The sequence below is a fragment of the Lygodium microphyllum genome, unplaced genomic scaffold, assembly GCF_053477565.2.
Source record: "Lygodium microphyllum isolate KBCC unplaced genomic scaffold, Lygodium_microphyllum_v1.1.10 scaffold_541, whole genome shotgun sequence".
Classification (NCBI taxonomy): Eukaryota; Viridiplantae; Streptophyta; class Polypodiopsida; order Schizaeales; family Lygodiaceae; genus Lygodium; species Lygodium microphyllum.
The window spans coordinates 23,828-36,696 of NW_028229987.1; the positions used below are offsets into that span (position 1 = coordinate 23,828).

The 12,869-nt window shown below is 43.9% G+C and overlaps 1 protein-coding gene across 1 annotated transcript in view; it reads right to left on the minus strand.

Annotated features, from left to right (window-relative positions):
- The window catches only part of LOC148008025 (xanthine dehydrogenase 1-like), a 28,893-nt gene extending 17,356 nt beyond the window's left edge, over positions 1 to 11,537 (minus strand). Inside the window, exon 1 of the mRNA XM_087674521.1 lies at positions 11,211 to 11,537. Coding sequence (XP_087530647.1) covers positions 11,211 to 11,537 — 327 coding nt within the window. The remainder of the gene's footprint in view (positions 1 to 11,210) is intronic.
- Between the last annotated feature and the right edge of the window lie 1,332 nt (positions 11,538 to 12,869).

The window sequence follows — 12,869 nt, forward strand, 5'->3', positions numbered from 1 at the left end:
CCTGATTAACAGTGTCTCAACCTCTTCAGGTTGGAGATGAAATGCCTGAGATGGCTTCTTTGCATAGAGTGTTCTCATAAATTACTTTGGACAGTTGAATCCACAATACATATTGTAGGCATTGCAAGAACCCATCAAAGGATCCATGGTAAACATTCATGCACTACAGGTGGCAGACGCACTTCCTTTTAAGATACATATTCAGTGCTCCCAATACTTTTTGAGTTTCCTGATTAACGATGTCTCAAGCTCTCCGGGTTGGCGATGAAATGCCTGAGATGGCTTCTTTGCATAGAGACTTCTCATAAATTACTTTGAACAGTTAAAACCACAACAATATTGTAGGCATTGCAAGAACCCATCAAAAGGATCCAGAGTAGCATTCATGCACTACAGGTGGTAGTCAAAAGTACCCTAGGATCACACTAGATAGAGATTAACCACATTAGAATATTAAGATGACCTATGTGTCCCACCATGGGTCCTCAACATGACAATCAAAAATTCACACCACCGAATCATAAAGATACCTATGGTAACCACCCCAAGTAGTAATTATAGGGCACATCTAGATCTAAGAAGGATTGAGTAGGGATTTCCGATATGCTGGATTCAGATCTCTACAAAGCCCGCAGGACTACTTGCTAGGTGTGGAACAATTTCATAATGGAAGTGCTGTAGATATATACACTTATTTGCTTTAGATATCCCCTTGCAACTTTCAGTTTACCACAGCCTTTTGGCCTTTTGAAAGACATAAAAATAAATATTTTAATATGTTTACAACACTATACCATGTATTTACACTACAGACGAGGAACAAGTACATGGAAGGAGGATTTATTGTTGGTTTTTACTTTTCACAAATCCTATGAGATTTCACAATGAACAATGATTACAAGGAGACTAAAAGACATCAGGATACCAAATAATATACAGTGGGGTATATATTCATTATACAGATCAGTGCCAAGAAGGGTGTGTGCACCAAAATAGCAATCACACATAATGAACAGCACTATTGGGGTGAAGTAGGGGTGCCACTATCACCTACACTACTTGGCCTTTACATCAATGAGATAACAAACTACATAGAAAGAACTGGGGGGCACGGTGCAATTGAAGCCTTGCTGGAGTCTTGATATCCATTTGTTATAAGTTGATGGTAGTGTGCTCATCTCAAACTCTCCCGATGGTTGACGGCAGCATTTTGATGCATTTCAGACTTTTTGCATAGGTAGAGACATCTATGTGAAACTAGGGAAGATGAAGGTTGTGGTGTTAAATACTATATAGGCATGGGTAACCAAGTCAGAGCAGCAGTTCACCTCTGGTAGAATTACCATAGAGATTGTCAAAATACATGTATATTTGGTTGTGACTGAGAGGCAGCAAAGGCACAGGGCTTTGCAACACTTGTACTTGAGAGACAGTGCATCCATGTACAATTCCAGGAACTACACACCAAACTATGCCTTTTTTGTAGTTTGGTTGTATCAACAATTCTCTATGGAACACAGATTTGAGAACCCTGCCTATACCACACGAGAAGAGAGCCATTAGCAGGACAGGACAGACTAGAGAGAGACTTCTGTGATGGTTGGCAGCCCATGGAGAGACTGCAGATTATGATGACCTGCAGTGAATTGTGTACAACCCATGATATCTTCGAAGCTGAGCTTGGTGCCACATCAATTGTTACAACCCTGAGTAAAATTGTGACCAAGAAGTGCATGGATGTGCACAGAATTGCCTGGGAACTTAATGAGTCTCAAATTTTATGTTGGGACATCATCTGCCAAAACAGATCATAAAGATGGGAAGCCCATTCAGAGACAATTAATTTGAGTATAAACTTGACATGTGCCTAACAGGGTTGCGGATGTGGCACCTGACTGAGCAATTGATTAGTCTTTTAGTACTTTCTATTTTTTGAGCTTTAAAAGATGTGTTTTACTTTTTAAACTTATTTTTGTGTTTTAAAAAGTTGTACTTCTGGCAGGGAAAAAGCCATACATGCCAAGTTGGGAAGCAGAATTAGCATTTAAAAGGAAGGGCACTGCTGATCCTAGTCATTCGAGGGCTTTTGCTGATCATTGTGACCAGTTCTAGCAGTAGCAGGTGCCCATGCTGCTGCTAGCAGCAGACCTGCTGTTGAAATTGAGCTACTGTCTGCCCAGATGATGCTGTTTCTTTGATGGATGGAACTGTTCATACCTGGTCAAAGCTATTCCAGATCTGATCATGGATGCCTACCGTATCATGAAGGCTTATCTGCTGTCATGCTGCTGTTTTTCCTTCATGGATACATAGCACTGAAAAATGGTTGCACCACTCTTGCCCTCACAGACATGGCAGGATATCCAGGTTACATTGGATCTGTTGAACAGATGTAGTGCATGCCCACATACCATTGAGATCATGTGCCAGATCTTGTACCTAAGGTATCAAGGATTTCTCATGAGTGGTGGAAGTGCAAGTTGATTGCTTTTGCATGTATCTCTGATTTGTGCAGTAAAGAAGTAAAGAAATATGGCAAGGGGCACAATGGTTTTGGGCCAATGTTATCTCAATGGACTTGAATACTTGTGCAAGAGCACTCTAGTTCCTCGTGGTTTCTTTTATTTGAATTATTTGGATCTCTTTATATTTGTTAACTAAAGGCTGGTTTCACTGGTGGTCACATAGGCTCTCTCCTAGGCAATGATTTTTCACTTAGACTATGGCTATGGGCGCTCCCCCAATAGAGATGCTCTCACTTGGCCACACATCCTCGAATAGAGATGCTCGCATGGCTATGGGCATTCGCCCAACACAGATGCTCTCACATGGCCCACACATCCTCCAAACAATTAAGTCCGCTTCTTTTTGCATACCAATTGTCATTGTCTGAAGTGTCTAAGCATGCTTGTGTGTATGTATGCCAAGTGCCATCTCTCGCTGAAAACACACTCGTGTCTCTCTACACTCATCATCATACCAGCCATTCTGTGGGGAATTACCTCATGGAGGCTTATCTGACGGTGTAGTGTGTGGGAAAGTATAGGTTGCTAAAGTATGTATTATCTTGGCCAGCTGTCCTGTAAACTCATCCAGAGAGACCTGTGTGTCTAGCTCCCTCAATGCATCTCCTACAGCACTACTGTATATGTGTGAGGTTGCTTCCAAAAAATCATATCATGGTAATTTTTATATGTGTGTCTGTTCCTCATGTATATGCCTATATTGCATTGTGAAAGCTAGAATAGCATGCTCTGCTACTAATCCAAATGGTCTGTCTGAGATTTCACAGCTTTTTATGTTAGGTAGCAAATGGGGAAAGTAGAATATGGCAATGTATATGTCTTGAGTTCTATTTATACATAACCTGATCCACATGTATCTTGCCTCTGCATCTCTATGTACCACTTGGATTGTATCTGGGAGCTCTTCTCTAAATAGTATCACCACACCTAATCCCCTCATCCCTCCAGGCCTCCTAGGTTGAGGCCGATATGTTCTTTCCCATCTATATCCATATACATCAGGTAGACGGCTGTCTTTACACAGGTGTGTCTTAGTATACATAGCAATATCTATCCCTTCGAAAGTATCCTCAAAATAACTTGCATTTGTCTTAAGGGAGCCATTGCAATTCCATAGTGTGAACTTTAGGGTCTCATAAGCCATAGACCGTCATAATGTCCTTTTCTCTATGATGATGACTCTTCCATCTCTGTAGAGAATCCATTTATTTGCTTTTCGTGCCTCTAGAACATGTGGCATGTTTTCCCTCCTGTGGAATATTTGGGTTGGGCTAAGGTCTTCATCTAGGTAGATCTTCTCTCCTTTAAGAGCAATCCTCTTGGAGAGAAAGGCTCTCTTCTTTTCCAAGTCTCCAAACTTCAGGATGAGGACTTTTGTTCAATGATGGGTACATCTATAGCCCCAATTTTGGTAGCAAGAGCTGTAGCATCTTCAATTAGGGAGCTTTCCTCATCTAGTCCATGTAAAGAAAATACCCTAACACAGAAGCATAAACAAAAACCGTACGACAAAGCACAGACTGATAAAAGAACACAATTAGGGTTAGGGTTAGGGTAACTCAGAGACAATGAACACAGTGAAAAAATGAAATGATGTGACTACTAATAACACAATGCTCATGCAACAAACACACTATGCAGTGAATGAATACTGAACCTCGAACTCCTGTATCTCAAGGATCAGGACAAGGGTAATGAGTTGGAGAGTGTGTCGTACTCCGAACGGATCCCGAATTGCAGCAAGGCAGCCTCCGGATGTCAAACACCAGCAAACGCAACAGTGAGAAGCTGAATCTGATGGAGACAGCAGTGAGGAGAGACAAAGACTAAAAACGCAGGCAACAGATGAGAGAAAGACTAAAAACGCAAGTAGGACAGCCTACAAGAGAGAGAAAGAATAAAAACGCAGGCAGGACAGCCTGCAGGAGAGAGAAAAACTACAGCAACTGCAGCAAGAGAGAAAACTGTCAGGGCGGCAATGGGGGCCTGCAAACGCAGCAGTTTGCTTACGTGGCAGGCTGTACAACAACAGTGCAGATGATCAGCAGTCAGTCGCCAGGCAAAAACAACAACAATCAATGTGTGGAGGGATGAAAACAGGCGCCAGACTGTAGGGAACAGTGATGGACAACAAGGGCTGAGATGTCCTCTGTGAACGGGGTGTGGACAGCAAGTTGATAACACCTAAAACCTGCAAAAACGAGACTCGGGAAGAGTGGAGGGCTGACTGCTAATTTATAGAAAATTAGGGTTCTAGATCCTCTCCCACTTAACTCTCTCGATCCACTCCCCGTTTTAGGGTTTTGGCTAAAATAAGCCTAAAATAAGCATGTTTTGGGGCTGTTTAAGTGGCTAAGAGCAATTCTTAGCACAATACCCCCTCTCAAGCCCAAAATAGGGCAAGAAAAGTAGACCAACCTAAATTTTGATTTACCCCAAGGCGTCCCATCCCAAAGCAGCCAGGACATTGGACAAAAGGTGCACGTCAGCTGCCCAGTGGGATACCAAGACTAGAGAGGTGATGGTTATCTTACCAAGGGAGCCCAAGTGATCACCCTAGAGAGGCCAGGGCATCGGACCAAGGGTGCTCGGCGGCTGCCCAAGGGCCTACCAAGTCCTACAAAGGCGGATGAAATCAATGGACTTTTTCTTCTTTTTTTTTGAAATGTTTTGAAAATATATAAGTAATATAGGGGCAGCGGCCGATTAAGTGACAGATAGGAAAAGATAAAGAGAGTTTTAAACCCAAGTCAAGCACAAAACTAGCAAACCAATCCCTCGCACTGACTAGGATAAGTGTCTAAGGATGAGAACGAGTGTGTGTATGTGCCAATCATGTGGTGAATATGTAAAAAGGCAAAAAAAAAGGATGGTAGGCTTAGCAAGACAAGCAAAATAAGCAAGCAAGCAAGGGAAGGGAAACTGCCATTAGGAGAACTGCCATCTGTTATGCTACAAATATGGTGGATCCTAGAGTCGACCACTCCAAAAGACCAAAAATTGATAAATACGTACAGATGCATGTTTACATGAACAGAATGCCAATGCATGGAGTAATGCAAAGGGAGATGCAACGTGACATGCTCATGTAATATGCGATGCAACAGTGCCACTGGGACAGTGCCCTCGTAGGGGGATTGTTCACTTGTCCAAGTGCCCCTTTACAATCAAGTCATCCTGACAGTGCGGATGAAGTTACAAATGCCCATAATACAATATAAAAGAATAAGTGAATGTAATGTCTAAAAACTGTAAACATCACTGTCACAATCAAGAGTAGAAGCCGCCCCCTCTCAAACTGGAAGGGAAAGCAAGAGGGAAGCACCCTCTCCTCGTCAAGCTGAAAAAGTAGGAGAGGGTGTATCCAAGCCGATCCTGGGTAGCAGGTACTTAAGAACCGGCCGATTGACCGCTTTGGTCAAGATATCTACAAAATTATCTGATAAAGGCACAAACTCTAGGCGAATAGTGCCTAGCTCAACCTGCTCTCTGGAAAAGTGAAAGTGGACTCCCACATGCCGTGTCCGTGGTGTGATGATCGGATTGCCCGCAAGGGCAATGGCACTTTGATTGTCGCAGTAGACAACTGTGGGAGAGTCACATGGAAAATGAAGCGCCGCCAATAAACTCCTTAGATAGATGGCCTCGATGATGCCATCGAAGAGAGCTCGATACTCAGCCTCGGCTATGGAAGCCGCCACCGTCTCTTACTTACGGCTGGACCAAGAAATAGGAGCCGTGGCCAAGGTAAAGAGGTAGCCGCCATGGGAACGCCGGGTGTCAGGATCTCTTGCCCAATCAGAATCAATTTATCCTTGCAAACATAAACTAGAACCAGATGTCAAGCCATAAGAAAAAATGCACCGCAAATAACGCAACACACGAAGACATGCAATCCAATGTGACATCCTAGGTGCTATGAGATACTAACTGAGTATGCTAACTGAGTAAGCTAAATCTGTCCTAGTGTGAATTAACCAAAGAAGTTTTCCTACAACAGAACGATAGGTATGTGCATCGAAGGGCTGTCCTAGGATATCCTTCGACAAGTGGACAATAGGATCAAGAGGCATGGCCACTAGCCGTGTCTAATCCGAAGTGGTAAGCTCACCTATCTTGTCATCAGGCGTGTGTGTGTGTACACAAGACACTCAAAGACTCTGAAATGGAAAGTAATAGGGCGAGAGCCAAAAAATGCCTCATACGAGGTCTTCTGAGAAAGAGCCGCAGTCGGGCACCGGTTAAGGATATACACCGAAGTGTTAACAGCCTCAACCCAAAGGCGCTCAGAAAGCTCTGCTGCGAACAGCATAGAGCGTGCCATTTCCATGATTGTGCGGTTCCTACGCTCTACGACTCCATTCTGAAAGGGGGAGTTGATAGAGGTAAGCTGGCGAGAAATGCCATGCTTCTGTAGAAACTCGGAAAACTCGTGGAGGATAAACTCACCACCGCTATCACTCCTCATGCACCCAACACGATGACCAATCTGGTTATGAACCAGTAGCACCCAAGCAAAAACATATATGAAAGCATCTGACTTATGCTTGAGGAAGTACATCCACATGTATCGAGAATGATCATCCACTATCAAAAAGAAGTACAGCGCACTGTTCAAAGCGGCAGTGGATGTCGGCCCGCAAAGATCAACGTGAATCAATCTAAGATGCTCCTCAGCTCTATGTGTAGACCGCTGAGGAAATGGGGTATGGTGTTGCTTCTTGAGCTGACAGGCTTTACAGACATCTCGAGCTAGCTTCAGGCGTGAAAGGCCGTCAACCAGCTCACGGCATGACAACTCATAAAGTGAGTCATAACCAAGACGTCCTAAGCGAAAATGCCAAAGACGTTCATTGTATGTAGGCTCCCAAGATGTGGCTAAGGCCTGGAAGCTATGGAACACGAAGCCCTCGGCAGTCGGCTCGGTGAGAAAATGAGTCATGTAGTATAGGCCATTAGGCTGTGCCTCACCGCGAGCAATCACTAAACTAGTCTGAGAGTCAAGGACCTCGACTGTGGTCGCTGTAAAGAAACTGCTCGCCCCAACCGGCAAAGCTGCTGAACAGATAACAAGTTCACCCCAAGCTGAGGAACATGATATACATTGTCCAGCAAAGCCAGATCCGGACCCTTGTCAGTGGAAAAACTGACGCAACCTTGAGCCTGAATCTTGACCGAGGAGTTGTTTCCTACACGGACCCGCCCGGCTGCAGGGGCTCGGGTACGGAAAATGTCCTCTATAGAAGTCATGTGATATGTAGCTCCACTGTCCACAACCCAAACTGGAGCTGAAGTGCTCGGCTGTGACGAGTGGGCCTCTGCAGTAACCTCATCAGGAGGCAACTCACAGATGTGGACGAGACTCGCATCGGATGTCTCTACAGAGACGATGTGGGCCTTTGCAAACCAGTCAAACAAGCCCTCTAGAGTTGAGAATGTTGCCAACTGAGATGACTGTGCGGTGGCAATGTGAGTCTGACCTTTAAACTGCCCCTTGCCATCACCCTGCCTCCTCTGCTGGGGGTTGCCCGACTAAGGGGCGGGGGTCTGAGACTTAGGTTTTGATACTGTGCCTCGTGCCTTTGATCGACACTCCTCGTCAAAATGGCCAGCCTTTTGACAATGTTGACAATACCTATTCTTTTTAGGTACATTCTGCCACCCTGGTTTAAGTTGTGACTGGGAGTTTCCTTGAGAATCCCCAGATTGATTTAGCTTTTGAGTTTGATTTTGATTTTGAGTGGAGCTTTGGTTTGGTTTGCCCTTCCCTTGTTGCCCGTTCTAAGAATGAGCAAGAAGAGCCCCCTTTGAAGAGGAATTCATATGAAACTAATCGAACAACTGTGTGTAATGCAACAACTGACACTTAAATTCATAGAATGTAGGTATGGTAGGCTTTAAAACTATTCCTTTCATAAAATTGAAGTATTTCTTGGGGAGTTTATTTAGGAACAATGTGACCTAATCGTCAGAGGACTTGGGAGTCCCCGTAGTGGAGAATTTAGCGAGGAGACGCCGATACTCAACCAACTTGAATTTCAAGTCATCTCAGTCAATAATTTTGAAAAGCTGAAGCTCATGGTCAAGATTAATACGACGGGTCCTATCCCGAGCCGCATAGCGGTCAATCAAGTGTGTCCATCGCTCTAACGCTAAGTCAAAATACTGAAGGTGAGAATGAAACTCAGGCAATAAGCCCTGCATCAGCTCAACAATAGCGGAGGCATTCCTAGCCTTCCATGAGCGGACAACCTCGTATAAAACAAATGCGGGATCGGGTTGGGGTTTCAACCCTTGCACAAGATCCCATAGGTTCTGTGAGTCAAGGACATGTCTCATCAAATTCGAACAAGCAGTAAATTTTGACTCGTTAAAACGAGTCTTGTCATTAAATGCATTCTTGCCAGAATATGAGCTAGAACCATGAGGTGTTGGGTAGGTGGTGTAAGATGATGGTGGGAAAGATGATGGAGGTGGGTGTGTCTGATAAGAGAAAGAGGGAGGGGGAAGAGGTGGGTAGGCAAAAGGAGTCTGTGAGTGTCCAATGAGTGCCGATTGATACTGAGGCACTAGAACATGAATGTTTCCATAATGTGCCGGTGTAGGTGGAGACACTGGGACACGGTAGCCTTGTCCAAAGTGAGGCTGGGACACAGCAGAATGACCAGAAGGTCCACTAGGCAATATCATGGAGGCAAACTGTGGAAGCAATTGATCCACACTTGGGAGAGACTGAGTGGGATACCCAGGCTGCAATGATCCCGAAAGTGTGTATGAGGTAGGTGGAACACCACCCGGCTAAGGGAAGGATGAGATCCTAAAGGATGTGCCTATGTTTCCATAACCTCCCGGTGTGATGTGCGGTGCAACATGAGGTGTCTGAAATGGAAATGTAAATGCTATAAATGGAAGTGGTGAAGCAGCGGAAGAATGTGGTGGGATGGGTGGGTTTTAAAAGTGAGGTGTATGAGGTGCAGATTCTTTTTGTTCATTTTTATCATTTAAAGACTGAAAATGAAACTATGAAGATGATGATGCACCACGTAATAAAGTGAAAGGAACACCAAATTCATTCTGATTATGTGAAGTAGACGGAAAAGAAGGAAGAGCAGAAGAAGAGGTACCTCACTTTTTCTTATAATCCCCGCGACGTGTGTTAACATACAAGAATTGGTCCTGAAGATGACCTTTTCCGTAGTCAACAGACTGGACTTTTTCTTCCACATGATCTCTACCATTATATTGCAAAATAAAAGAGGTAAAAAAAGAATGCACAAAAGATGAATCAAAAGTATCTTGCACCGGAGAGAACGGAAAAGTCTGAAAAAATGGAAAATACTCCGGATCTTGCTCTCCAAGAGAGGGGCCCATCCCTGATGGAGGTCTCGACGGCCCTACAACATTATCAGACTTACACGCAACATCTAAAGAGTGAAAATCATGCATACCTTCATTCAGAAGCTTTTCTTAAAGGGCAATCCTTCGATCGAGCTCCTCAATGTTTTTTCGTCGATAGGCTATGATCAGTTTATATTCTTCAGAGGTCAGCTTGCCTATCTTTTCTTCTATGTACTCAAATGTGTCTTCCACCATGTCGAAACTTTGTGGAGCAAGCTGATCGGCCCACTCTCGCTCGGTTCTCGGCATAGGCTGTTTTGGAGACAGAATCAGTGTTGATGTGTTCGAAGTCATTTGAACCTACTGTTATTCTTGCTTCTTGCGAAGAGCTCTCAGATCAAAGGCCTAGGTTTCTCAGAGAGTACCAGGCTCTGATACCATGTATAGAAAATACCCTAACACAGAAGCATAAACAGAAACCGTACAACAAAGCACAGACTGATAAAAGAACATAGTTAGGGTTAGGGTTAGGGTAACTCAGAGACAATGAACACAGTGAATAAATGAAATGATGTGACTACTAATAATACGATGCTCATGCAACAAACACGCTATGCAGTGAATGAATACTGAACCTCGAACTCCTATATCTCAAGGATCAGGGCAAGGATAATGAGCTCGAGACTGTGTCGTACTTCGAACGGATCCCAAATCGCAGCAAGGCAGCCTCCGGATGTCGAACACCAGCAAACGCAGCAGTGAGAAGTTGGATCTGATGCAGACAGCAATGAGAGAGAAAGAATAAAAACGCAGGCAACAGGTGAGAGAAAGACTAAAAACGCAGGCAAGACAGCCTGCAGGAGAGAGAAAAACTGCAGCAACTGCAGCAAGAGAGAGAAAACTGTCAGGGCGGCAGTTGGGGCCTGCAAACACAGCAGTTTGCTGACTGTACGACAGTAGTGCAAATGATCAGCAGTCAGTCGCCAAGCAGAAACAGCAACAATCAGCGTGTGGAGGGCTGGAAATAAGCGCCAGACTGTAGGGAACAGTGATGGACAGCAAGGGCTGAGATGTCCTCCGCGAACGGGGTGTGGGCAACAAGCTGATAACACCTGAAACCTGCAAAAACGAGATTCGAGAAGAGTAGAGGGCTGGCTGCCAATTTATAGAAAATTAGGGTTTTAGATCCTCTCCCACTTAACTCTCTCGATCTGCTCCCCATTTTAGGGTTTTGGCTAAAATAAGCCTAAAATAAGCGTGTTTTGGGGTTGTTTAAGTAGCTAAGAGCAATTCTTAGCACAACAGTCCAACCACTCTTATGTGGAGTGTGCGTGCTCGTCTTTTTGCCTCTTCTTCCAAGGTAGCATTCATAACTTTCACTTTGTTGCCATGCATTTCTTTCTTCCTTTTTGCCACATCTATCCATTCTGCACTTTCTTTAACAGCATTCTCCATTTTCTTTTGGGTTCCTTTCACCACACTTGCATAGGTGTGCATATTCTTTTTTAAAACATCCATTTCTTTTTGCAGCTCCGGTGTGATTTGTGATGCCTTTTGTGCATCCAATTTCTTTTTGCATTCCTCTAGTTCTTCTTTTAGGTTAGAGATTGTTGAGTCTTTTTCTGCTATGTGTACATCCAATGTTTGTTGCATCTCTTTTTTTAGTTTCTCCATCATTTCAGCTAGAACCCACTTTGGGCCACTTTCTTCTTGAGATTCAAAGGCTTTACACTTCATTACTTCACGCAGGTCCCACACAGAGGAGGGGGCGACAATCACAATTTACCGATTTCTTTCCAACAATGATCACACACACGATCCCTACACAAAGAGTGATGCTATAGAGAGCCGAGGAGAACAGAGCTGCATGTTGACCATGGGTGCAGGGGTACCAAATACACGTCCCATCCAAAGAGATTATAGATATTTGCCGACAACATGAACAACACATGGTAGCATTTACAAACTAGACCAAATGTCTCCCACACACCGTCTCATCAGGATTACATGATATTCCATACCCACTGATCCTAACACGACAAAGCTAGACAAGCCTAGTCCCCATGATTGCATCTATATCTTTGACATATGTAGTAGATTATCATACATGCACATCACTAGGCATTTAGCACTCCATCATGCACCCACTCTACTTAGATATGGACATTATATGGTCCCTTATGGTAATTGCATTGCATGGTATAGTACATCACACTTTATGTCCGGCACTACACGCTTTGATATTCAATGACTACTGCTCATTTACATGTTTTGTCTCATAGATCATTCTTGGTCTCAGTATATCTGCCTCTGTCTCTCACACATGCATGCGCAGCCAAAGCACTATTTTTAGGTCAAACTCCAAACATAAAGTACACAAATGTGTTTGCTATTTCTTTGTTTCATAACCAAAGGACCAGATCTTTGGGCCTCTAATCATCCTATGGTGCAAAAGCTTTGAGAGCAAAACATGTTGAGATGGCAAGCTCAACACGTGCGGACATTGATGATGGACCGCCTGGCTAGATGAGTCCGCACGTCTACACTTAGCACGTTGGTGGTCATTATGATACTCACATGGCCACTGACTTATCACTTATTATATTTAGTTTGTTACACCTACCTATAGCTGGCAAAGATACAACACCAGAGTCGATTAGTGTAGTCGGTTATGCACTATTTGACTTAGAAGGCCACTTTCCTTTATGTTGTATCTTATCTATACTTTGTGTACATTGTATAGTGTGTGGAAGAAGAAGAAGAAACCAGCAAGAAAACGTTTGGCCTCCATCTCTCTTCTTGTGTTATTGAGTGAGCTTTCTCTTGTGTATACAGTGTGTGTTTGGCGCAGCAGCTCAAGCACATCCACCCATCACGCGATTCTTGACAAAACAGACTAGGTACTGGTAGTCCATGCTGTAAATGGTCAATGCTCATCTTCAGTCTATGGATTGGGTGCACCACAAGTCATTGGCCTTAGGTTCCATGGGAAGTAGACAAGAGATC